The 27,410-nt window shown below is 35.6% G+C and overlaps 2 protein-coding genes and 1 long non-coding RNA gene across 4 annotated transcripts in view; 2 read left to right on the plus strand and 1 right to left on the minus strand.

The window, feature by feature from the left end:
* The window catches only part of LOC137997314 (anoctamin-7-like), a 34,575-nt gene extending 33,618 nt beyond the window's left edge, over nt 1-957 (plus strand). The window contains exon 34 of the mRNA XM_068843231.1: nt 516-957. Coding sequence (XP_068699332.1) covers nt 516-692 — 177 coding nt within the window. The 3' untranslated portion in view covers nt 693-957. The remainder of the gene's footprint in view (nt 1-515) is intronic.
* Nucleotides 958-2,927: 1,970 nt separating this feature from the next.
* Nucleotides 2,928-27,410, plus strand: part of LOC137997315 (anoctamin-7-like) — a 47,413-nt gene continuing 22,930 nt past the window's right edge. The window contains exons 1-13 of one of the 2 annotated variants that reach the window (XM_068843232.1): nt 3,008-3,199; nt 13,945-13,995; nt 15,123-15,192; nt 15,479-15,588; nt 17,260-17,367; nt 18,562-18,698; nt 23,190-23,247; nt 24,466-24,520; nt 24,945-25,000; nt 25,774-25,913; nt 26,458-26,501; nt 26,797-26,893; nt 27,024-27,132. In XM_068843232.1, the coding sequence (XP_068699333.1) occupies nt 3,140-3,199; nt 13,945-13,995; nt 15,123-15,192; nt 15,479-15,588; nt 17,260-17,367; nt 18,562-18,698; nt 23,190-23,247; nt 24,466-24,520; nt 24,945-25,000; nt 25,774-25,913; nt 26,458-26,501; nt 26,797-26,893; nt 27,024-27,132 (1,095 nt within the window). In that variant the 5' untranslated portion in view covers nt 3,008-3,139. Of the gene's footprint in view, nt 3,200-13,944; nt 13,996-15,122; nt 15,193-15,478; nt 15,589-17,259; nt 17,368-18,561; nt 18,699-23,189; nt 23,248-24,465; nt 24,521-24,944; nt 25,001-25,773; nt 25,914-26,457; nt 26,502-26,796; nt 26,894-27,023; nt 27,133-27,410 lie in introns of both variants that reach the window. The other variant, XM_068843233.1, reaches the window with a different exon arrangement.
* LOC137997316 (uncharacterized) lies at nt 11,904-12,594 on the minus strand. Its single transcript, XR_011122453.1, has 2 exons — nt 12,466-12,594; nt 11,904-11,988 (listed from the first exon to the last, which is right to left on the minus strand). It is a non-coding gene; the product is annotated as an uncharacterized lncRNA (long non-coding RNA).

Raw genomic sequence — 27,410 nt, forward strand, 5'->3', positions numbered from 1 at the left:
TCACATTACACTCTATTCAGTTACTGAACGCTTTTGGATTGCGAGTACAAGGAAGCTCCCGTTATAAGAACGGTAATGTGAAAATACTCAACCCCCAAGCCTTTTGTGGATACTCAGAACTAATCCAAATTTAAGGCCACATCTATCACATTTGGTGCTGGTTACACCCTTTTTTTGTTTAAACGTTCATGAATCACATTCACAGTAACTAAATTATCATGAACCGGAATTCCCTTTTAACTAGTATAAATTCCCATAACATCGGTACATAATTTGTACAGGCTTAATAGGAACTCAGTAGCAGACTGGAGCGAATCCTAAGTAAACGTTTTGATGTTGAAAGGGAAGGGAAGTTAAGAGAGAAAAAAATTTAACGGGTATATTCGATATTTGGATCTGGTTTTCTTTAGGTCAAAATTGCAGTATCAGCGCCAGGCCCCTCTATTTATTGACCAATAGAAATATTGAGGTCCCATTGTCACGGTCAAATAACACTTTGTTCCGCTTCTCTTTAGCATATCATCTTCTTCGTGTCTTACCTGATTGACTTATTGGTACCAGATATCCCTGGAGGACTGGATCAGTCGATAAAACGAGAGGCTTATCAAGCCAAACAGATCATGTCTGAACATCATGGACTAATGGGTGCTTCAATTAGTTCGGATGATTACTTGTTGGAACTTGAAACATAACCAGCTCATGTCATGCATAAACACAGAATATCTTAACATGGGCAAATTTCGCAAAGGAAAAAGGAGGCAAGATAGTACTAGCGTCAGAGTATGAGAATTTAGTTACCACAAGGGATATTTAAAGTTAGGACCGCAAGTGAAAACTATATTGCGTTAGTATGCCGAAAATTTCAGTCGAGTTATTTATTGCATTGAGTTACAAACGAGTGAGGTCTTTGAACATTTTGTGAACAACATCAATTTGTGACAGTATAGAGACGAGTAGAACCAAAGAAATCTAAAATTTAAAAAAATCACCGAAAAAGTCACAATATTTTAGAAATCCCACGTGCCAGTCCTAATTGGTAACTCAATGAAACAAAAACAGCGGTTACAAGCATTTGCTTGAACTGCATATTTTTTATAAAGTTAACGTTTCGTATGTTACAACAAACATCATCATCAGAAGTGATTATTATTCAGTTACAGATCAATCAATTTAGATTCAAAAATACAACTGAACGGACTGGGAACTAACGAAATTGAATGACATAAAACGACAAGAAATATGCCAATAATAAAGATAAATAGAGTCTATGTTTATCCCTGATTTAAAGCCAGCTTTAAATGAAAACGTTGACAGTGAGAAAGTTTATCTCTTTTATTAGCACATTTCGTTTTATCTGTAACTGAATAATAATCACTTGAGATAATGTTATGTTGTAACATACAAAACGTTAAGTTTATAAAAATTTATGCATTTCAAGCAAATGTTTGTAAACACTATTTGTGTTTTATTAATATTGCGAAACTTAAATGGCCCAAGTCAAAAAATTTTTATGAAACTCAATGAAGCCATAAGTGTCCACATGCAGAAATTAAAAAATCGAGAAAGAACGAGAACCTTCTCTCCACGAATTAGATGCCAATACTTGATTTGCTTGTCAAAAGTTTCATCTTTTAAAGAATCGACTAAGGCCAGGGGCGGATCCAGGATTTTTCTTAGGAAGGGGTGCAACACAAAGGAATGGCGTAGTTGACTAAGACGTTTTCTTTCTTTTTTTGGCAGAATTCTGCTGTAGGTGTATTAGAAAGCCGTAGGTTATCTCAAGGGGAGGGGGGTGCGCACCTCCTGCACCCTCCCCCTAGGTCCGCCCCTGAAGGCGCAGGATAGCTTTTCTTAAACACTAATGGCCTTTTAGATGCGCAATTTAAGAAGTACCAGCGACTTTCAACGAAGCAAGCTTGTAGACACTATAGCGCAGATTGCGCTAAATTGCAGTGAATTTTGAAGGACATAGTTTGGAGGGCTATCGATCATTCAAATTCAAGGGTAAGAATTAAATTCCACCAACGTTTTGGTTACTGTGATTACAGGAAGTCATGGCAAAATGTCACATCATGATGTAATCCACATTTTTGCGGTTTTTTTCCCCTTCTATTGAAAGGACTAGTTTTAGTTCCAAACCACAAAATTAATGTTTATTATTTGAACTCTCAGGAACAACAATTACACTTAAAACACGAAAACAGAGATATTTAGTCACAATCGTTATACACATAATATTTTTTCAATAATACTTGTAAATATGTTTCATATCTTTTTGAAGTGCCAACCTTGAGGCCAGAAATTTAAATTATGGCGAATAACGAATAAATTTGAAAATTCAACTCATTAATTTAAATAATTTCCATCATTTTCTTCCACCAACAACCCTCAGCGCGCAAGTAATTAAATATCAAGCCTCGCTATTTTTTTTTTTTATGTCAAAGCCGAAACCCGAAAAAGGAATGGAAAAGTCGGTCCGGGGCTTTTTATATCGACGGGTCAGTATTAGAAGGGACTTGATTAGTTGTTTTTTCTTTGTTTAAAAATTTTGGAAGAATTTGTTTGGGTTACATTTAAACTAACAAATTGTTGAATATTCAATTAAACAAAGAATACGACCATTCACCTTTTCTTCTGCCTTATGGCCTCTGTGAATAAATTATCAGAAAATAATACTAGACTTCTTTGCGATTCAAATGGTTAGCTTTGACGACTTCTGGTTTGTGGACAGATCCAAGATCTGAACTTAATAAACTGTCAAATTTGACAACAAAACCGACCTTGTGACGTGCTAAAAAGAAGAGCGAATTTGATTTGAAATAGTTGTAAGTGGAAGTCGCTCAGGACAGCTGTCAGAAAACAGCGAACAACCAGCTTTCATTTCTGATCCCTGATTGGTTGAAGACATGCGCGGGGGCCTCTATTTTGATTCCTCGAGAATCGGTCGACATCTAATTTGAATTTCTAGTTCTCTGTGATCTTTAATATTGTGAGCTGATGTGACCAAAAAATTCTCCGATCTGGCTTACAGTTCGATAGCATTTGAATTCTATTTGAATTGTGAAGTCTTGATGGAGGATTCCGAATCGACCGCAGAGCTTTAAATTGAGAAACACGATAAACATTTTCGGAGAAAGCCATGCCCAGATCGTACAACAAAATGGATGACACAGATCCCCTAGCGGCCAACGAGTCTCTGGTATTTATCACATTTTTTTACGTTTTTGAAACCAACATTTTAAACTTACCTTCGAATTCTTGAAGATTATATAAATATAAATCTAGGTAAGTCTACCCCCACAGGCAACGTCAATGAAGCGAACTAAAGCGACTGACACTGCTTGGCATATACAAAAAATATATTTTATGCCGTATCCATCGCACTTTCGCATTTCATTTTATTACAATGCGACGAAAATGTTTCCTAGCATTTTACGATTCGCTAAACAGGGTACGACATTATTTTTGAAAATGCTATAGTAAAGGTAAGGCAAATTAAACAATGAATACAACTCTTTCATGCAAGACTAGTCGCGTTACAAAGAGCTGGTTGCAACATTCACTGTTGTCAAATTTTGCTGGTGTTACAATTTTCTACAGCGTTTTGTTGGTTTAGCATATGAAGCAACCAATGTTAATCTTCAGCGTTTCGGAATAGTCATGTTTTTCATGCGTTCACGAGATTGACTCGATCAAAGATCGACTGAAAAGCAAATGCAAGATCTGGGCCATTAAAAATTAAAGAAACTGGGCGTTATACTGTACAGCTCACCAATTTTTGGTGTTTGTGTTTATTTCGCTTTAGCTCCTTTCCAATACCTAGTCACAGGATAGTCTCTGTATGGATAACATACACAATTTTTTTTGTTTCATTCTTTTTGTTACAATAACCTTGGTTTGAAATAGCGATTGAATGCGGAAAACTCTCACTAGACAGTTCTAGCAACGGCACAAAAATATATGTATATATCTAAGTGAACTTGCATTTTGACAGAACAACGTGCATAATGCCATTCTGTCTCACTTCATATGCTATGTTGCCTCGGCATTGAAAAGCTGATTCGTATGCATCCAATTGAATAACTGTCATGAAGCAATAAAATCCAGTGATTTTTGGGATCATTTAAACTGTCAAAATCTCATATCAAACTACGAGGAAGATGATGAGAAAATGGGAAAATAAGCAAAATGTTAAGGATTTCGTAATCGAAGAGGTTTTGAAGTTTGGCGAAAAGCACTATGACAACAAGACCACATCCAAAAAAACGAGCCGGAAAAGCAATAAAGCACATGAAAAATTAATTTGCATTCATCTATCTGATATGGTAGCTACAAAATAGCGAACAAGAGCATCGATTTAGAGCGCGTTCTGTTCTTCGTGGATATGCTTCGTTGCCTCAAGTGTTTAATCAGTTTTCTAAACAGGCGGAAATTTGCATTCTGGCAGTCCTTTCGCTGCACAGGACAAAAACAAAATGAGATCTTATTTACTTTCGTAATGCAATTGGGGTAAAACGTACGTCGAGCAGTTTCATTTAGCAGGATGTGTGAATCACCTTTGAATCTAATTTTTTGCAACAAACAAGATAAGTCAACATGTCGATCTTAAAGAACTTTCGTGCATTTCAGCGTATCTCGAAATGTTTTTTTTTTTTTTAACCAACAAACAATTATGGCAAAAAGCCATTACATATTATGACAACCAGTTGACTTGAGAAGTATGTTAAGACAATAGCAGGAACAAAATAAACAAATAAATACCTAAACAAACAAACAAAGTAAATTAAATGAAGGTTCTTTTGGGACCAATAACAACAAAGTAATACACATACGACTGGTGCCAGTAAGTGCACTACAAAGCTGAATATATAAAGTCCATTGTCGCCATGAAGGGACGGTTTACAAAAACACCTTTAGAAGTTCCAATAATGAAACCTTCCTAATAAATAAGGAATAAGGCTATATAGTCTTTGTTTTTCTTTACTTAAAAAACCCTCCAAAGCACCACTTTTCCTTAAAAGAACGAATAGAGCAGAAGTAAAAAAAACCGTGTGTAAAATTGAGAAATAATATTTGATTAATTTTTTGCGAATATCAAAGGATTCCGAAAAAAGTAAAAAAGACGTTCTCTTCAGAACTCTCAAGTCTTGATTTGACTTATTGTAAAGAAACGTTTCTCGGATTGTTGCCAAACAGAAGATTCCCTTAAATCAACTGTTAAATACTAAAATCAAGGGCAAGCCCTAGCCGTCTTTTTCTTGATAAGTATTACTTAGACGAAATGAAAGGAGGCGGCATCCAGCGGTTAGAGGGGGGGTTGATTTGCATGTAACTCCCTAACTACCCACCTTTCTGCTGTGTTTATACAACTTGAACTGTTGCTCTCCAAGTTCGACCCCACAAGCTTTAAGCCTGAAAATCCTACCATACTTAATAAAATCAAATAGTATGTTACGTTCTAACTTCCAGTACCTGTCGGCATTAAAGATCTGTAATTATTCGTGCAAGTAAGGGAAACCGACCTTTCAGGCCAAGATTTCTCTCAGAACTAATTTTCCATTGGGAACACCATGGCCATTCTAGCACAATTAACAATATGAAAGGGGTAAGATTAAAAGAGAAAGGAAACAAGAAAGCGTCGTTTTAATTATAACTTGGGGCCCTAATAACACCTTGATAGAAGTATATTCGTGAAATTTGTGAAAGCCACATATTTCGAAAAGTCTGCGAATTGAGACGACTCTAAAAGAGTTGGCAGCCAACGTACGAAACAATTTATGGAACGAAAGCCGAAAGAAATGATATTGTAAAGGTTATTATTAAGGCTATAAAAAATATTTCCATTGCTGACTTTTAAAGTAATGGCAAAATTTCGAGGCTGGAGAGCTTCATTCATCTTCAAACTGAGTCATCTTAGCTCTTTTTTCATTCCTCCCAAAGAAAGAACAAGTGCTTGAAGCACAAAACGAATATTTCGGCATCTATAAGTATAGAAAAAAATTCCAAGTTTTAACACAGTGACGTACGGCAAGCATTCCATATTTTGGGACTTCCCTATGGCGCAGACTCCTTAAGAGTGTAAAGGCTGAATGTAACTTGAATAATTTTAAGACTGATCATGTAAGAAAATTGAAGTTATCTTCAATTATGAATGAGCTGACCAGTGTGGGTCGGACTGTTTTTTGTGCTGATCTTAAATTATTCTCTTCGCAGTTTAAGTCATTTTAATAGCAGTCTTAGTTTATAATTAGGATATTTTTAAGAAAAGTTTATTGATAGTCTTTTTAAAATTGTTAACATATGTATATGGTTAATATCATTTTTCATTTAATATTTTGTTTTGTCACCAATTAGTATTTTATGCTAAAATATGTTGATACTTCAAAAAAGGTATTATTCTTATTTTTTTTATTATTTTTTTTATTTTTTTTATTTTTTTTTTAAACAAAAAAAAAAACAGCATAAATCATAAATAAATATCTTCTTGATTTCCGTCAAGGAAAAGTTTGGGACTGCACAAGTAGTCGTCGGAGGTCGAAATGAACACTGCGTTGGCGGACAATGTTTTAAATTGACGCCGTAATTCAATTGTTCAACATCAGTCTAATTGGTTGAGTTAAGTTACGCTTAATGGAAGGCTAAAGCCGTGTCCACACTCAACGTTGATTATGATCATCTGAAGTATATATCAGGCTATCATACTCCATTCAGTTTTGTTCAATTATGGTTCTGTTCACATCTGCGAAAATTCAAATACAATACGCAGGGTAACCTCGCAGTGTGAGACAAAATGGCGCCGTATCGCGTAGCTGCCACTGTGCTTGAGGCGAGAAGAGAACCAAGGATAGCTTAAGAGAATAGAAGACAAATCCAAACCTTCGCTCCATAAAGCGATTAGAAGTTTCGTCTGCTCATACCACCACATGCTTGCCATTCTGTTTAATTACGCATTGTAATTACTTCAAACAACCCCTTTGAGGTTGTTTGAAGTAATTATAATCCAGTTATAATCAGGGACTGAAAATTAAACATTTTCACGATCATCTAAGGTCACGGCCAGAGATATGCAAAAAAACATTGTCGACTGGTTCTTTAAACAGCAGCACTCGAACAGCCCCAAGGGAAGGTGAAGGGTCTCGCAAGTGTACAAGAGTGATTCGGAATATTTGATTTAAGGCTTGACAACAAACTTCACCGCTGTTGTGATTTTAACCAAAATTAACACTGCTGCGTGTAAATATTGTTTCCGTGCACAACTAAGCCGAACACGGTACCTTCGTCTTTAGCGGCAAGAGATGCAAAGGATATCACTGATACAGGAGCCCATGAGTACAAAAGTTACAACAGGGCCCCTTGTGATGATAAAGCACGAAGCAATTAGGTCCAGGGATTATTCAAGAATATCTGTCGATTGCAAAAACCCCAAGGCAACACAGCTGATCGTAAAAGGAGAGAAACACGAAAGCCTCGTTGCCTGAATTGCGATTATGATCAGAAACATTAGCGATCTCATTAGCGCGTTAGCAAACAACACATCAACAACCCTAAAATCAATTCAATCCATAAGAGACAAAAGCATTAATTGGGCCATGAACTGTGAAAAACGACCAGTCGGATGGAGAGTCTATGGTTGTCAATTATATATTAGGTACTTAACGGTATGATATGGCTTTGGTAGTAATTTTCAAGACTATTTCGTTGTATTCAGAGAATGTCTAAATGACTTTTACTAGTATAACCTATAACTATTACTAAGTACTATAAACTGCGGCCTGCACGTAACTGTCCCTCTCTTGCAGCCCTCTACGAGCGCAAATTCGCGCCTCGCTAAACAACGAATGTTGCGATGGACAACTAACGGAGACTTTGGTTTCGGTAACCAGTCTGTCCTTGGTGGTCTGTTTTAGTAAATTGAAGGGGACGCCTCACATTGCTTTGTTTTATAGAGCAATGAATGGTCGAAATGTCCCCCATAAACACATAAAAAAGAAAGGAAGCTGATGAACTGAAAAGAAATGAAGAAAAACTGAAAAAACAAAAAACAAAAAAAAAACAAGAGCCGATGCAAAGATTTCTCAATTGTAACTTGGTGATTGAATCGTTATTCATTCTTGTTTCAAGACCCCTCAATTGCTACATTTAAAAAAAAGTCGCCCAAGAAAACTGTAACTGCTCAAGGGTGAAGGTTGCTAAGGATAAGAAATGTCAGGCTTAATATTTAATACATTGCTTCAAGAGTTTACTCACTGTTCCCATTTTATTACTGATGGTGATAATAATAATAATAATAATAATAATAATAATAATAATAATAACAATAAATAATAATAAGAAGAAGAAGAACAAGAACAATAATGATGATGATTATAATGGTAATAATAATAATAATAACAATAATAATAATATTTTGCTTCAAACTCCACTTAGAAGACATTTTAATGTATTAATTTCTAGAATTAGGTTTTTATTTTAATTTTCTTATTTCCTGTTGGCCTTCAGGTTACACAACAGTGCCTTTCTGTGCGTTAGCTATCGTTTGGCATACATAGGTTTACACAATATAATAACGACAATATAATAATAGAGCAGTTTTTAATCGAGTGTCGAAAGTGATCAGCGAAATAATTTGGTTTTGCATTACTTCACTCAGTGATTGGTTCAAAGTTTGAGCGCCACTTTTTCAACCAATCAGAAGTGCAACCACAACCAATTGTGGCTTGCGCGTGCACATTTTCCCACGCTTTGTATCGGCTTCGTGTAAATTACTTCAAGTTTTGATTGGTTTACTGGATGATGTCTCCGTCCTTTTTGATTGGCCAAAGTAATTACTTTGGTTTTGGTTTTGGTTTTCATCACTCATTTGAAAACCGCTCTAATAATAATCATCATCATCATCATAACAATAATAATAAGAATAATAATAAAAATAGCACTAATGATGATGATGATAATGGTAATGACAATAGTGATAGGGCCTCTCTCATTTTCAAACATCTGCAGAATTCTGAACATTGTCACGCCTCATGTTCAGCAGATTGTTTTCGAGTTTTTGATCACATCTCCACAAGTTTTCAACTCAAGATAAAAGAGGCCACTCATATTCAAAGATAACAATGCTATTTGAATAAACAATTACACCATGTCAATCTAAACCTGTCTTTTTAATTCTCACACTTTCACGCTTTACTTCATTCCATTTTTACTACTTTTGACATTAACTGAGGAGTTTCTGTCGAACGACGTATTATAAACTCAAAGGTTTTGTCGTATTCTTAAGATAATGATAATAATAGAGTCGTGCATAACTGACCCCACGAGAGGTATCTAGAGAGACATCTTACAGCAAAGTTGATGTTGTAGAGCATTAGGTTTTAAAAAAAGGTCTTGTTTATAAGCCATGGGTTGTTTAATTTTTGTGATTTAAACACACATACTGTTTACCTTTAGCTACCTTTTATAAACAATAACACAATGGTGATTAAAACAAAGTTTACATTGTTTATGCAATTTAAGCAAGTCAGGTGTCTTTAGATTAACAGCACATAACTGGTAGTTGTTAAAGCAAGGAATGTTTACAAATATTGAAGTCATTACCACTGGTGTATACCTGTAAACCTTAAATGGCTTTTCTAATTAATCAGCCTTACTTCAAATTTTACAATGTAAGGGTTATTTAAACCTTCCTGGAGCTTTTTTAATCAAAATTGTCTGTGTTTTGTTGGCCCTTTGAAACATTTTGAGACTTCTTCTGCTGACTGTGGTTTACTTCTCAAAATATAAACATTGATAGAGAAATAACTCATAGGTTTGATAACTTGAATGTCAAACAAGCAATGACCTTTGAATAATGTGTGACTTCCAAAGAGCCCCCTGGTGGGAGATTCTGACCTTGATTTTGTCCAGACTGAAAAGTTTCCACACAGACTTTTATCCCCAAAAAGGCAAGGGCAAACAGACAGACAATAAACCACATTTATAGATAAGAGAAAGCCAAAGAGAAATGAGTGAAGAAACTGGAGAAGGGAAAGAAAAAGATAAACAGGTATTTTGTTAGTTTGGACCTGTCAATTGACAGGATAACTGTCAATTTTGCAAGCAAAGCTGTAACTCAAGAACTCTGAAGTGAACTATAGCAATTGACAATTCTCTAGTCAGCCTGTTAAGGGACATATAAAGGAAAAACTGCTTTTAAGTCCAGAAATTCCTTAATTCAGTAAATTAATTGTGATGTTTGGTTTATTACAATTAGCAATACAGGTTTTCACAGCACTTAATAAAGAAAATTAGTCCATACTATTCAAAGGGTTGTCCTCATCAAAACCAATTTCATGGATATATCAATATTCAGACTCGAGTCCAAGGAAAACAAGAAAAAAATAACTTGGTTATGCTTGAGATATACAAAGTTATTGATTCTTAAACTGTGACCTTTACCCAAAGGGATATAATAAACTTGTGAAGAAAGCCCTTCAGACCTATCTTGAAAATTATCAAAATCAAAGGTGGCCTATTGCTGGGTTTATTTTGATACCTACTGTATGAAGAAAAATACACCCCGCAACATAAATATTATAATAATTATTATTGTCAGAGGTATTATAATGATAAACCACAACGACTGCTGTGACAACATACTAATTATCTTGTTCTATGAGACAGCTGTAGATCCTAAATCTTTGCCCTTTTGAAGAAACAGTGACAAAGGATTATTGAAATACATGTAACAAAAGAAAATAATGATGGATTGAAACAAGTATATTGACCTAATATGTATGTTCACGTTGGGTCAGTTTCTGTGCTGAAGTTGGTTAGTTTATTCACATTGATATCATGTGCCACATCATGTAATGGCATTATGGATGATTGAATCTCATCTAAATGGCTTGTAGATGAGAGCAAAACACTAATGGAATAAAATATACTACCAATCTCCAAATTGCCATCATGGATGTAATAACAGTTACTTTAAATTTAAGTTTGACAAGTGTTATCATGGAACCAATAAGACCTGGACCAGTGCCAGTGCACACTTGGATGTAATAGAGATTTGTGTATCTTGAATGTGCTTGCGCTAGACGTATTATGAACATTGATAAAGAACTACTTCCAAAAAAAAAAATGTAATAATAATTTCCTTTTTTTTCACACTTTTAAGTTTGTCTGCTAATTATCATTGGACCAGTGGAATTTTAGGCCTTCATTTCAAGATATTCATTAAGGCCAGCGCCTACTAATTCAAAGGTATTTTTGCCTGGTTTACTGAATATGCGGGAAAAGCAGATCTTAACAAGTGTTATTGAAATCCAAAAAGAAAATTGGGGGTAAACACGCATTTTTCGAAGATAATTAATCAACAATATTTGTAAAAACCTTTAAAATACAAAGCAATGTATGGCGTTCTTTTCCAAATTGAAGCTTAATTATCTCTGAAAAATGTGTGGTTACCCCCAATTTTCTTTTTGTTTACCAAGGGCACGTGCTAAGTTCTGCTTTCTCCGCATAGTTTTAAACTGCGCAAAAATATCCCTGTATTAATAAGCACCACCCATAGGAAATCCAACTATCTCGAGATGCGCAGAACGTATGCACAATAACAATAGTAGGCACCGTCTTTAAACCATCTGGCATTCACTAACTTAAAGTCTCGAGAGAGTTGCCGGTTGAGGAAACAATGGCATCAAACACTCAAAATGCATCAAGTGTGTTCACAACTAATTTAGCATGCTCCACTGACAGTTCAGGTCTTTCAGTCAATTAAGTCCATGCATGCATGCATGCATGCATGGACTGCTTAGAAGCAGCTGCAATTTGCGCCTGTATATGCTTCCAGTCTGCTGGGGGTAAATTGATCATTGTTAAGCGCCTTTGAGACTTGTGATAAAGGTGCTATATAAATGCACCACTTTACTTTTTACTTTAAACTCATGTCTCGCTCACTTAAGATACTTCATTCTTAATCCAGTGAGTCTTTGGCATCATTCCACATATCTAGGAAATGGAAATGATCACAACGTAAATATGAAAATCCATGCATAAATCCAGCCCTTACAATAGATCTGCCTGACTTTTCAGTGAAAAGAAAAAAAACTTCAAAGATACTCATTATCGATCATTAAACATCCTGCAGTGTGGGCTTATGGCGATCAGAATGATATATACATGTAATTTATGCAATATATCGGTGGTCTCTTATATCACGAGGGGTGACTTTTTTCTATCGTTATTTATAAGGTGTTTGGAATATTATAATACACCAAGAACAGAGGCATAAATCATTCTGTGCTTTGGCTAAACATGTTTCAAATGAAATGTGACAACACATCAGAGTGAAATACCCAGATGAAATTAAGATTTAGCAGAATGCATCAAGTGTCACAAAATTCATAGAACTAAACCGCAATTGTAGCAGTGTCACGACGACTTGAACTTTTAAATGAATTTATATATATTTTATTTTAAACTAACCTTTAGGTTTTGTACAGTAGCTTGACAACATGAAGATCTTTTATGACAGCAACTTATAATGACCTTAAAGATGTTTTATTGCTGCCGCAATGAGTGAGCCGACAGCTCCACAGTTTTCTTCAAAAGGCGCAAGGAATTGTGGTTATGCGCGAATGGAGGAATTAAGATGCGCAGTACGATATGATCAGAAGCAATCTCGACCCCAGAGCTCTTTTGCGACGAAGCAGCGTAAGCACTGGGGTCGAGAATGTATCTGAAGAGGCAAGGGCCTGTCGCTTCTCGTGTTCTCAAACACTGTCACGCACCAAAGAAAATAAATTCGAAATCGTTCAATGAAAAAGGCCAAGAACTTGGAAGATTGTATGAAACAAAATATTTTAATCACCTCTACAATTCTCAAGGCTGTGCGGTACATCGTTTCTGACTTATTTGTCGAAGTGTTTCACACAACTTTTGTATGGATCATCCGTCATGTGATCCACCAATATGACGGCCGGTAATTGACAAAAACATCTGTAGCTCACATTTCGCTTAATTTTCACTCATGAAATAAAAGGCATGTGTATGAACACACCTCCTAATGTACTTGAAAGGCTCAAACTGCTAAGATTCATAGGGATAGACATTTTATCCCAACCAAATAGCTTTGTCATCCCGACTGTCACCCAAGGTGACAATTAATATCTAAAGATGTCACGGAACTGGAAACTTGAAAAAAAAAATATTTCTAGGTCATCTTCAACCTCCTTTGGATAAAAATTCAGAAGACCTTGCGATTTTCATTTTATAATTTGATGACATCACTGTGAAAACCATCAATTTTTTTCTATCTTCTCTCGAGTAGTCCAGTTGGGGGTGCAGTTTGAGGGTCCAAGTTTTGTACTGTCCCTGCTCAAGACCTATTAAAATCTCCATTCAATTTAAATTACTGCAAGCTTAAGCATGATTAAACATCTTCCTTCCCCTGGGCAGCATTTCTCATCATTTATGTAAACTAGTTTTATGACAAAGCTTGTGGAAATTAAATAATCTTTTCTTCAAAACGTTATAACTTAAATGTAAATTGACAAATTCCCAACTTATGAAAACATGACAAGACGTAGTTTAAAAAAATGAAAAAAAAACCCACTTTGATTTAAGCTAGCTCAAATATCAATGATACTTCGCTATTAAATTTAGTTTCTTATCACAACTCCATGCAAAATACGCTGTTCTGCTTCGTTTGGAAAGTCATGCTTTGTTAACCTGCTAGCAAGTTAACAAACCTAATCCTCGATCAACTTTCTCTGTTTCGATTATCTTCCATGCTTTTATTTTTCTTGCCTTGCCGTCATTTATCTTAAAAAAGCCAATGTACTATAATTTCAGAATTGGTTTAAATAAGAAGCTGGCCTTTCCTCGGTACATCAATCATGTACATGTTATACGATTGAGGCTCTTTGAATTTAACTCTCTTCTTTTATTCTGCTCTCTTTCTAGGAAATGGCTTCCTATAATACTTTTGATCCAGCTTACAATGGAATTTACAAGGTTCTGAGCATGATTAAAAAAATAAAGAAAAAAAGAACAACAGAACAGAATTATTTTACACAGCATTTTGTAGATTACCCCTATGAATTAACTAATTAATTAATACAATTTCTTATAGATTCTCAGTTAAATGTTGCTCTGAGTGAGTTTCCAGGATTTTTTATCAGTGTCTGTATGATTAGTTTTATCACATTACGTACAAAAGATGTTTTTAAACCATTAGCATTGCAATAAAAGACTCTCAAATGTGACATCGTTTAGTTGTGACTGTACAGAATGTGTAGACAACAAAGTCAAACTAAAGAAAATTTACCTTATAGTCTCCAAGTCTATCTGAGGCAATTTCATTTGCCACTGGACAAAACTACTGAAATTCATTGGATAACTTTTGCACAAACTGACTAATAAGTATGTAAAAATATTCTTGATTTTTTAACACACACTGCTTGGTGCAAGGGCCAATTCTCCTACCAACCGTGATTTCTTTTGTTTGCAATCTGTTTCATACATGTAAGTTCTAGTAAACCGCGTTTTGTGTGCCTTATTGACCAGTTATAGTACATGTAACAGACTCGCTAATTCAGTTCTTGCATAGAAAAATACCTTGTATTTTGGCATAACATAATTCAGCTACATGTATCACGGACAACTAATTAATGCTACTAGAAATTTTTTATTTAAATATATCCACATTCATAGTAAACAACTTTACCATTCTAATTATTAATCACTGTAAAATACTGACCAATTTGAATATTAATTTTTGTAGTGCCAGCGATTAATGTAACCAAGTCCACTTTTTTAAACTAAATAATTTACGAATACTAAAAAACTTATTATATTGTTTTTAACTGAATAGTCTATTGTAAAAACTACTGGCAACTTAACTAAAGGCCTGATAGAAGACAAGCAGCAAAATACAGAATGTGGTTTTGTGTTCTTTTTGCTGTGCATGATAATAAAGACAAGTGAATAAGCTTTCAATGTTCTTTTGTTAGCTAATAATTGATTTATCATGATGCCTTTTAGCTTGTTGTAACCACCCTAGAAATAATAAAAGCCACTTTTTGGACCTTTCATTAAATTTTAATTTAATAATGGAGATTAATGTGCTTTTCTTATTTTAGAATGTTGATAACGATGAAGACATGAGTGGGGACAGAGGGTGCTTCTTCAAGGATGGCAAAAGAAGAATTGGTATGATATCACAAAAAAAGTCATTATTGTGCTGCAATGCAACATTAACCAGTAAAATTAATGCGATATTCTTTCAAATAAGCAGACTTCTAACTTAATTAATTTTTCTTTTTTATAGTCGCTGGGTATTTTTTCCACAAAATTTAAGTTATGTTACTTAATAAACACATGTTATATAATACATAACGTAAAAATTAATGCCACAAAGACCAAGAAGAATTGCCTGGCTAACCTTATCAGAAGGCCAACCTCTCCAATAATTTCAAGCAACACGCATTTTTTGCAGACTTTGTGCTTGTCTATGAAGAAGGAGAGAAGGCACCACCGCCTAAACACCTGGAATATCGACAGAAGTTCTTAGGAAACTTGGCGAAGTCTCAGCTAGAATTTGAAGAGGTACAGAACTACTCATTTTTCACACACGTGTAACTTTTTGGTGATAAAGTTGACAGTTACTTGTGAAAATACATTGTTTGTGGTTAGTCTTACGAAGCTCGATCTTCGTAAGACTAACCACGAACAATGTATCTTCACAAGTAACTGTCAACTTTATTGTCAATTTTCACTCATGAATTTGTGCGGTCCGGAATCCTTATGCGATATAAGGCGAGATTTCTGTCATAATTTTGTTAGCGAACGGGACTTTAAGCGTGATGCCCAACGAGTTTGCCAAGCAGAAAGGTCTCTGATGCATCCCTTGGTCGGGATGAAACGAGCTTCGTAAGACTAACCACGAACAACGTATTTTCACAACTTTTTAATAGTACGGATATTTCACTACGTAGTAACTTACTAAAACAAGGAATGACCTAAAATGGTCTAAAATTACCTTAAATGAGCTACCACAATATCTAAAATGACCCACAATGTTATCTGAAACCCAGGCGTAACTAGCCATTTTGATTTTTTTGTGAATTTTATTGTATCTTGGGTGGCTTTACAAACAATGAACCATAGTTTTTAATGTCATCATGTCTCAGTGACTCTTTCTTAAATATCAACGTGATTTCACTTACAAAATTAAAGACGTTTCTCGTGAATTCATTGCACCTTTGGATGTCTGTAAAACACTAAGAAGTCAATCTTGAAAAACAAAAATAAGCAAAAGAAACTCTCCACTAAAAGTTGAAAACATGAAACAAAAGTCCATGGAACCGAGGCTCTGGGCTTGCGTCACCAGAGGTATTTTTTTTCAGTACTCAGACATTGCCTCCAACTCGAGTAGTACTCTCTCGAAACCTTTGGAAAAATTGCTCTAGCACCCAGGGTAACGAACTGGTCCATTTAGATGTGAACACGACTTAAGCAAATAGGCAGCGGTTGTTTCACGATTTTCGTTTCGTTCCCTAGAAACCCAACAGCTTTCTTTGAACATTTCTATAACACTTGCGCCGTATCCTAGAGTGTCTCATTTGAAACTAGCCTTATGGTGATGCTGGTCAGTCCGTCCTCCCATTCCAACAATTCAATCAGTAAGTTTTTAGCGGCAAACCACTCTGTCCACCAGCGCGTCTTTTCAGTACATCTTGCCACTCCTCTATGTCATTATTTGTGCGTATTATTGGCTGTTGGTAAACACTCCAATCCTTGAGCGGGAACACTGTCTCGGAGGGGCTCATCAGCTTAAATGCAAGTTTTAATTAAACTCACGTTCAGTAAAAGAAAACGCCGATTACAATGTCCAAGAAAAATAGGAGGGTCTCAATGGGGGTGTAGCAAACACGGTACACGGTTTAAAATTTCGCGATTCCACGGTGCACGCTTAATTCTTACTTCAAATAATTGTTCAGAGCTTTGGAAAAGCTAAAAACAACACGGTTATCGGGACAAAATAATTCATGACACACGGTTAACTTTTTCCCTTTTACACGACACACGATTAATTTTTTGGACGTTTCACGCCACACGAACCTCAAATAGTGCAATTGATGGTAAACTGGGAACATACCATGAAAGATCAAACTAGTACCCAGTGCACTATACCAAGTCATTCATTTTTCAAGATGGCGGTGAACTACAGTTCTTTATATATGTGCTTTATCAAAAACCATTATTTTGAATAATTAGGAGGTAACTCAAGACAAGAAGGTCAAGCTTCACTTTATCAAATGCCATGCTCCATGGGAAGTTTTGCTTTTCTATGCTGAGGAACTGAACTTCAGAGCTCCATTGGAGGTACGGAGAGAACGTGTCAGGGGACAGTTTCTCGAAAGTCCCTGAACTTTACGGGCCATTTTCGGGTGTGACAATTCCCTTTGTAACTCAAGAACGGACAGCATTTAATACGTCAAACTTCACAGTTATTTTTCTTTTTGTTACCTTGAAAACATGTTAAAAGATCGGCTTTCCAAAATAAGCGGTTGGCAATTTCACAGATGGCTTTTCGGGCCCGAAAAGTTTTCTGGACTTTCGAGAAACGGGCCCAAGGTCTTGCATGGCCTAGAACACCGTCCACTTACTTGGATATGAGTAGCATGTATTGGTATATCCCTCTTTCTGTTCTTCAAATGATTCCGCTACAAGAATACAATAGTGGCCGGCTATTTTAGAATCGCTCCACTTAATTATAAATTTTAAAAAGTTACAAAGTCATAAGACATAATTTGAGATAAAAAGCAAGGGGGTTTCGTGGTGAATTGAGTACCTGACATATACAGAATTTTAATTCTTCAGTTGTTTGTTTTCTTTGTTTGATGACTTTATTTGGGATTTCCTCTGAATGTTTTTTAGTTATGTTTAAAAATGGTAGGAATTTGCCCTTCCAGCACCGCTGTCATCATCATCATCATCATCTTTTAATATATAAACATAATTATTTATTATATAGATACTGATGAAATACCAGTATTTCTCCTTTTATTAAAAAAGCATATTTTCACCGCATGCAGTGAACATATCATTTTTATCTTTTGCATGTGAGAATAGAGATGTTGTCATGGTAACAAACACAATTAGCCAATAAAATGCGAGCTTCCTTTTCATTGTAAGATACTTTTGTGCTTTAATATAATTCTTCTTTACTACATTAACATTGTTATTGCAAAATTTTACATTATCATGATTTGTTTTTCATATCTTGCTTCATGTTACACAACATGCATGTTTTAGTGCTGAAAGTATATATATCTCTCACCAGTGAGCGAAGCTCACTCGTGAGAGATACTTTCAGCACTCGAAGATAAAATTGGTATCCCTGCGCGGTTATGTAATATCCTTTATGTATACTAATACACTGGCCTAATATCAAGTCATCTGTCTACCTTTAATGCTGGATGACTTAAGTTTACTGGCTTGTTTTTCAATGCCTTTTCTGTATATTGTCCTGTTTTCAACACAATAAAATTACTATGACCTTGTCTTTCTTCATAGTTGCGAACTACTCAAAAAGTAAATTGGTCAGAACGGATGTTAGAGAAATTCCATCTGCCAAACATTTTCAAGGATGATGTTCCTGGACAACCCAACGATTATTTCACCTGCACATTTCAAGCAAACAAGCTCAACAAGTTAGTGATTAAAATAATGTTATTGGTTATGAATTGTCTATAAGTAACTGTACATAACAAAAATTATTATGCAAAATACTCGCTTTTCTCTCACAGCAATATAAATACATCAAGAAGTCAAAAACTACAGCAGCTGCTGTAATAGTCGACTCCCCTCCATTGACTTCTGAAAGTGAGACTTGACAGATTTTACTCAGTTTAACGCCGGGGAATTTGAGGTGGTAAAATAAAATTAAAGACTTTTAATAGACAAGTACGGCATAATTATAGATTTAAAAATAGCATCTAAAAAGTATGTAAAATCTATGCCAGCTACTATACATGTATATATAATGGAGAAAATCGTTTGCTAAATAGGAAATGAAAAGAAATGCCTATTTTGGAGCTAAACATAATACTGGTATGTACATGTACAGTATGTAAACAAAACTGATAGTATTGAAATATCTATCAAGATTCTACACATTTTGTTTTGACATATGTATACAACAAAGTAATATTATTACCTCCACATGGTTTTAAGAATGGTAGCAGTGTGCAAATAGAGTCAATTTTGTTGGCTATCCTGTGGCTAGTGGATTTTGTAATCAGCCTAGTGGATTCTGACTTTTACTTGCCCGATGGGCAAGTGAAGTGCTCTGTGGAAATTTTGATTTTGGGATTACTGTATGACATACTATTTACCTTTAAGGTAAATTTTTGTGAACCAAAAACCATTTTTTCAAGCTGATCTCACAAAGTGAAGACTGTTGAAAGAAGTATCTACAGTATCGCAAATTACATTTCGTGTCAGACAACTAATCCACACAATCTTGAAGTATTAAACAGTTTGAATATTAAAATGTGCTAATTGAGAATTCTTTTACATAAAGCTAGTCTTGCTGAATCAACACTATCTTTCATTAGACAGATTTCAAATCACACGTTTACAGCAAATGCAAAGGGCAAATTTACCTTTAGTTTACCTTTTGGTCAGTACATGTACATGTAAATAGATCCAACAGAAAAATATCTTGCATTTACAACTGTATTCAAATATTGCCACATTTAATTGCACAAAAGGCAGATGTCAAATGTTTAAATTCGGAAAACGAGTTAAATGAAGTAGCTATAATTGGGTATTAAACTAATCCATGATTTAATTAATAATTGTTTAATTAAAACATGGGGTAAGAAGATGATAGCCACAGCGTACCTGAATGGCAAGCTTAGTGCTGACTTTCTTCGCACCCTGTGGTAGGGCATTTAATAAATACATTTAGACTATTTCATGTATTTCAAAACATAGCCATGCTGAAGAGACTCTGGGTTCCAAGCAACACAGAGCAAAAAGGCTTGCACATTGCACAAAATTGTCAAAATAGCATTGACAAAGACTTTTAAGTATGCTTGGTTCTACTAAGGGCTGGCACAATTCTTGGTAAAGAAAAATAGTTTTTTTAAAACGTGCAAGCAGGTAGAATTCTGCGAATCTTGCAATCTGACTGGCTCTGGGAGCAGGTGGAGTTTTTCATTTTGCCAGCCAACCCAGGCGAAATCCTAGCCCTGGTTGTGTGAGCTTGTATGATGAAGTGCTGCTTTTCAAATTAATAAATAGAATTGAACAGAATCAACCGATCATTGCGATATTGTCTGTTACTTGAATATATGCATGTAATAAGCATTGCAGACCTGAGCCTTGAGCAACAGTGAGTTCCCAGCCAGCACATCTTTGTAGGAAAAAAAAAATACAGTGTACAGGTTATTCACCAGCCTTCTTGGTCGGTCCATATAGGGAAAAATCTGTGATCTTGTCAGTTACAGTACAGCCCTCGACTGTGCTTGAGACCTCAGTCACAGTTTTTCACTACACGAACCTCCCGACTGGTGAATAACACATGTTTATTACACAACTAAAACAGTCCTAGCGCCAATAACTAAAATCAAGTGATCGCATTCCTTCATTTCTGGTCCCGCAAGGGCTGATATTCTCTCTGTATCAGACCAGGTATAGTCCCGAATGATCCCACTCTATTCAAAACTTTACAATATATTTCTCGCTCTTTCTCTCAAGTCATGATGGTGGACAGTACAAAATACAGTTCTCTTAAAAATAGTGTGAATAGCTGACACAAAGTAATACCCTGCTTCAGTCTTGAAATACTAACATTTCTCATGACTCTGTTATAGTGGTAAAGCAGCTAAAATGTTGAAATCCTCGCCACCGGGAGAGAATTACACAGAAATAGTAGCAACAGCCTTGACAATGAAACTGACTGCGAAGTCAACAATAATAGCCAACAGAGGAAATATTTCTGCGCAAAGGTCAACATTGAAGCACTTCAGCGTTTTTGTGCCAGCATAACCGAAACAAAAGAGCTAGAGGAACTGACATTGTCAGAACTTGAATTTTTCTCCCATAATTTCCAAAAACAAAATGGCAAAGAGTATCTAATAACTTCGGAAATTTCGATTATAAATTTCCAACAAAATACTTCAAAGGATTCACAAACCACAGGAGAGCGGACATGAAGAAACCCGAAGACTCATACATTTTTTTTTCCTGGCAGTGAAGCACAAAAGAAAATTCAACGATGTCCATCAATATGTGGTACAAGGCTTTAACAGTGTACATCACTGAGTAAAAATCAACTTGAAATATTTTTATGTAGTCTAGGCAGATCAATTCCACATCCAACCACAACTCAGCAAGGTTTCCTTCAGTTTTTTTTTCCTCTGAAAAGTGCGGTCTCTGTGAGCTGTTCATCGAGCTCAAACTACTTTGAAGCTGTCTGTACTGGTGCAAATACTTCCTCCATCTCAGTTTGCACATTCCAAATCACGAAGGGCTGCTTAAATGGTGAACAAATTGGCTACAAAGCGACCAAGAAGAATCATCACCGAAACAGATGACAAAAATGAATTAAATTGGCACCACAATCACGTTCGATGTTTGCAGTGCCAACCATCACATTTTGTTAGCTACATGTACATGTTTTTAACAAACTTTCTTAACAAACTTTCTTCCTTTCTTCCTTTCTTCCTTCAGTGCTACAGTTTGACTTGTTTTCCATCAAATTTTCAAAGTGATATTGATGCTTCAAGTTGTTGATTTTGTGAGATACTTTCTTTGTAAATAAAAGCACTTTTCGTTGAATAAAGTTTAACCCTTTGACTTTCAAACCGCCCTAAACTCGTCAATAGGCCAACCCCTGGGAGTCAATGGGTTAATCACTCACTGAAAAACCATTAAGTTGCAGAGGTTTGACTTCTGTGAAAATTTAGAGTTGAGTGAAGTGGAACGCTGCGGGCTCTTTTGACGGGTAACAGTTCTGTCACCATTGACAGCGAAAGTTGTAGTAACAAATCTGATTAGTTGAATAAAGGCAATTCAAATTCCTTCCAGCATAAGACTGTAATGGCTTACTGGAAAATTAAGCCCTACATCGGAGATTTTTATTGCTTCAAGAACAGAGCCATTGAACGGACAAAAACTGTCACAGTGGCTGATTCAAGGCTGCGTTCACTAATATTTGCTGCACATTATTTCCCCTAAATCTTCAGGATAGGAATTTTCAGAAATTCTAAATACAGCTGGTTCCAGTCGTGTAATAAATCTCTTAGGCAGCGTTTACGTGAATGCGGTTTCACATTGATATGGTTTCATGACTTCAAAACCATGTCAAAATTGATGCGGTTTGGGAGTGTTTACACAGAACCATTTTTGCCAGAAAGTCATGATGGTGGTTTAAGTGAGTGGTGCACTATGTGCCAAATTTGCTATTTTGAATTGAACAATGCAAATTTCATGCCAAAATAGTAACCGTATTCAAATCAACCTGGCTGCATTGTTTATACGACAGAAAAGACCGAGGGCCGATATTCTCCCAGTACAGCCCTCGCGCTTGGGACTCAATAAGATATACATATAGTACTTTTTGTTCTGAGCCATTAATTTTTATGAAGATAGATTTATGTCTTGTCTGCAGATGAGGCCTTTGATGCGTAATAAGGTCTGCAGTCCATTGCCCCAAACCTAAGGGACATTCAATCTCCTTAACCCATTCATCCCCATTGATGAGTAAGTCATCTGGCATTAGTCAGAGTAAAATCTCTCTCACTTTCTGCAGGGAATGAATTAAAGGGGACTGTGATTTATTTGGTGGACCTAGATGTTGTTAACTTGAAATTTTCACCGTTAAATTGGCCCCCATTGAAGAGGGAAACCATCTTGTGTTAGACAGTAAAATCTATGCAAGTCTCACTCTCAGGAGGTAAATGAATTATTTTAAAAGGGGACCGTTTTTGATTGGACCTAACTTTATGATGTTGTTGATTGGCATGTGCGCCTTCGCCCTGATCCAATTAACCCCATCGACAACTGAAATTATCTTGTGTAAGACAGTAAAATCTATTATACTCTCATTCTCAGGAGGGAAATTGGCTTAAAATCTTCTGCATTCATTTTGCATTTCTTGTGGAGGATCCAAGCTTTGTTATTTAATTTTTTAGGTTTATTGGCCATGAAGATTCAGAAACATACTTCACAGAAACAGAAAGAACAAGAGTGGTAAGAATTTTTAATCACCAAATCTATCTGCATTCTTAGGCAGAGTACAGTATTGGGGCAGTATAATTGGGAACATTTTCTTTGCTGATGTTAACAATAATTATGACATGTGTCTGCTATGGCTATATTATACATATACATGGTATCCGAGAGGAATTGCGGTGATGCGGATCTGCATAATTCCCATAAATCCGCATCCTCCGCATAATTATGACATTTTCCGCATTATAACAGAAGAAATGCCTCACAAGCTGCTTTTATAATACCATTCTCACAAACATAAAAACCAAAGAGATCGACTGTTTTGAAATGCTTATTTTCCTGAACACTGAAGATCGATTGAAGAAAACACGCCATTTCGTTCGCAAGATGAAAGGTTTTGTCTTTTGAGCAGTTTTCACACATTTTTGCATCGGCAGTGAGCCTGGGCACTGTAGGCTGTTTTATAAATGACAAATACCCTGGGGTCGAAATTTAAAAAAAATATCCGGCGGCAATATTGCGACAAGACATATGAAAATTTATGTGCAAGTATATATATAGTCACAAATTAAATTGTATCATTATTTTGTAATCGTAGGGAAAATAGGAACACACAATACTTGTGTAAAAAAAAATGCTGAAAATGGTCAATAATTGACAGAATGGATCGCAGTCCAACCATATTACAATTTTGCTCCATATCTCACAATAGAAACAAAATAATTCTTATCGCTTTATTTATTTTAGCAAAAGTTGCGGCAAAATGCCAACTGCTAACCCTTTTATTTTATCAGTGAAAGCTGGTCGCAAATTGGCGACTCTTCCAGCTAGTTTAATGATTAAGAGAAATAATTCACAAACAGTCACTGTATGCGACTGTATTGGTCGCAGTTTCGAGTCCTGATTTACCATAATCATGAAAATACATTGAACAGGCCTAATTATTAGTTTAAATTATATTTTATTAATTGTTTAAATAATCTGATGTGATTTCCACATAATCAACCCATGTTTACGAGTAATATGGCCAAAAATTTCCGTATAATCTTTAAATTTGTCCGCATCCTATTAGAAGACCAGTACATAATTATGTAGACACATTCATTGCAATAAATATAATGATATTGTGACTTTCAGTGGTGAAACTCCCAATGTACTGTAAGGTACCTGTATAGAATAATTATCTTAAGTTTGTCTGGTACATGTTCACCTGGTAACCCACTGATTTTTTTTTAGGTTTACGAGATCATGGAAACTGCCCCATTTGGCAAGCGGCAAAAAGGCGAAATTGGTATGATGACATGCAGCTTAAATGCATTCACCAACTTGAAGTGAATAAATTGTGCTTCATTTTGTTGTCACTTTTGTGTGCATGTGTGACAAGTAAAGCATCCCAAAGATCTAGTATACAAACAATTAAGATTAAATAGTAGATTGTAATGGGCACTCATTCATGCATGCAAAGTTTACGCACATGGATGCTTTTCCTCATTCACCATAATTTATTTGTACTTGATCCCTAATTAATTACTGGACTAGAGTGTGCTAGCTGATATTAAAACGTTTTTACACATTGAGTAAAGTGACAATAGCCTCTTAAAGGCTTCCAGATTAATCTAACCTGCACTGTACATGTAGCCTCAGTCTGGATAGAATAAAATGCTGATTATGCACTTGACTGAGCTGTTGAATAATAAATTTGCCGTATTTTGTAGGTATCAATCGACTTGTTGAGGAAGGCGTTTTTACCGCTGGATATCCCCTTCATGTGGTGAGCTTTATGTCACATAATTAAACATGTGTATAGGATCTACAATTGACCATGCAATACCAGTATTTTATAATGCCCTGCCACAGTATCTAATTAATGAACTTGTGTGTATCGAAAAGAGGGTGCTATTGATTATTATGCCTGGCTCGAGCTACGGTGAACTTTTTGGGCATAATGTTCACCTATGGTACAGTAGTCCACCATCGCCAGTTGTTGAACAAATGTTTCAACACCACACCTTCCGACCAAGATCATAAACTCTTTAATTTATTGCCCCCTTGAAACGATCATCCTACATGTAGGTATAGCCCAGATGAGAAACAATCGCCCCTTAAACATCCTACATGTTCGTACCAGTAGGGTGAAGAACACTTTTATACTTGCAATGGCAAGCCAGAGCTACATGTATGCCACCTTTTAATTAATTAATTTTGATATGCATGTTTTAAATTATGTTATATTTTAATCAGATTTGCAATATTTATAATTGTTACAAACCATTTTAATGTACATTGTACTGTAGTTTTTTTTGAAGAAATTTGTAATTGTTTTGTAAATAATTGCATTATTCAGCCTTTGGGCTAATATAAAACTATATAATACAACCCTATCTATCCATCCATCCATCTATCCACTCTCCCCCATATCTTTTTGTGTCATCAGCAGAAGTTCTACATTAAAATTTTAGCAATCGCCATTTGAGAAATTATGTTATCATGATAAAAGGCATAATCAGTTGTTAGTCATTTACTATAGAGTTTTCTCCAATTAAGGGTCTGGCTGAATTACCAAAGGAATGGAAAGAAGGACCTGATGGACCAGAGGAGATCAAACTGAACAAAAGACAGATTCTTAAAGAATACTGGGCACGCTGGGGAAAATGGTACAAATATCAACCACTTGACCATATCAGGTTTGTTTAGTAAAATGTCAACATGTATATTTGTGCCCCCTTTTATTGTGACAGTAACTTCTGAAAGATACTGCCTAAGCTTGGTGTTTTTGGTTCATCTGGCCAGTCAGCATGACTGGACTTTTAATAACATCTGACAGTTTCGTGCCTTGTTCTTGTCTAGAATATTCTTGCTCAGTTCTGGATTGCTTTTCTCTGATGACAATGTGATAATTATGTACATGTTGGATTTTGAATAAAATTAATTATCTTCCTTGCCATATGCATATGCAAAAAAAAATTTTGGGAGGGATTAAGTTGCTGAACAGTAAAGAAGAACAAGTTGAGCTTTAGAAATGTCAAACCAAGAAGGCTCATACATTGTATGGCGGGATAAATCAAAGAGCCAAATAAGGTAGTCATATGATGGGAAAAGAAATGCTCTCCTCCCAGGCTCTGCCCAGTATAATTTTGCCTACCAGCATTAATGTCTATTTTATTCTAAAGTATAATTTTAAAAAAATGAATATCAAACACTGAAGTCTTATCTAACCTTTCTTCTCAGAGAATACTTTGGAGAGAAAATTGGAATTTATTTTGCTTGGCTTGGTAAGGCATAAAATTAATTGCTTTTTTGAGTTACACTGTAAATGCAATTAGTTGGTATTAAAATCCCAATAAATCCAATTTACTTAGAAACATAACTCCCTTTTTTTCACTTTTTTTACTGTAAGTTACTGTGTATCAGATTGACTTGGTATTTCCAACAATGAAAAATTAATAAATGATGCTTAATTTTTGCTCCCAGTTCTGTTACTCCAACGATAATTTTTCAAACTGCAATGAAAGAGAAGTTTCAAGGTTGCAACGTTGTTGACTTTGTTCTTTGAATGTTGGTGTTAAGGTCAATACACTGCTTGGCTTCTTATGCCGTCGTTTGTTGGCCTGCTTGTTTTCCTGTATGGAGTCATAACTATGAATGGACCAGACAACAGACCTGCGTGAGTATTCATCAACTGTAGCCTGAATGGCAGTTGTACTTGCTTTCAGTGTGACACTGCATGCAGGCATTCTCACCCAATATTAAATGTATCGAAAATAAAGTTGCAATTCCTTCAATGTTACTTTCAGGCTTGATGTGTGTGACAGTCCACCATTAACTTACAAGATGTGTCCCTTGTGCGATGAGTCTCTTGGTTGCCATTTTATTGATCTGAAGAACAGTTGCATGCTTGGAAAGGTTTGTAACACTGCAAGATTAAGTATCTTGGGATTTCATCTTGCATCTCAGAACTTACATGTACATGACATTGTATAAAGCATGCCACGTTTTTGAAACACAGACGGCAGCTGGAAGATAATATGTCAGTTGCCAGTACAGTAGTGTCTCCCAGATTATCATGCAATTACTGGTAATAGAGACAAGATACTACATGTACAAGTGGCAATTTAAATGTGGTTACAGCTGTAAGTTAAAAGGGAAAACAGTTCACTTTTAGTAATTGCTGTCCACGTCTC

The sequence above is a fragment of the Montipora foliosa genome, chromosome 3 (genome assembly GCF_036669935.1).
Source record: "Montipora foliosa isolate CH-2021 chromosome 3, ASM3666993v2, whole genome shotgun sequence".
NCBI lineage: Eukaryota > Metazoa > Cnidaria > Anthozoa > Scleractinia > Acroporidae > Montipora > Montipora foliosa.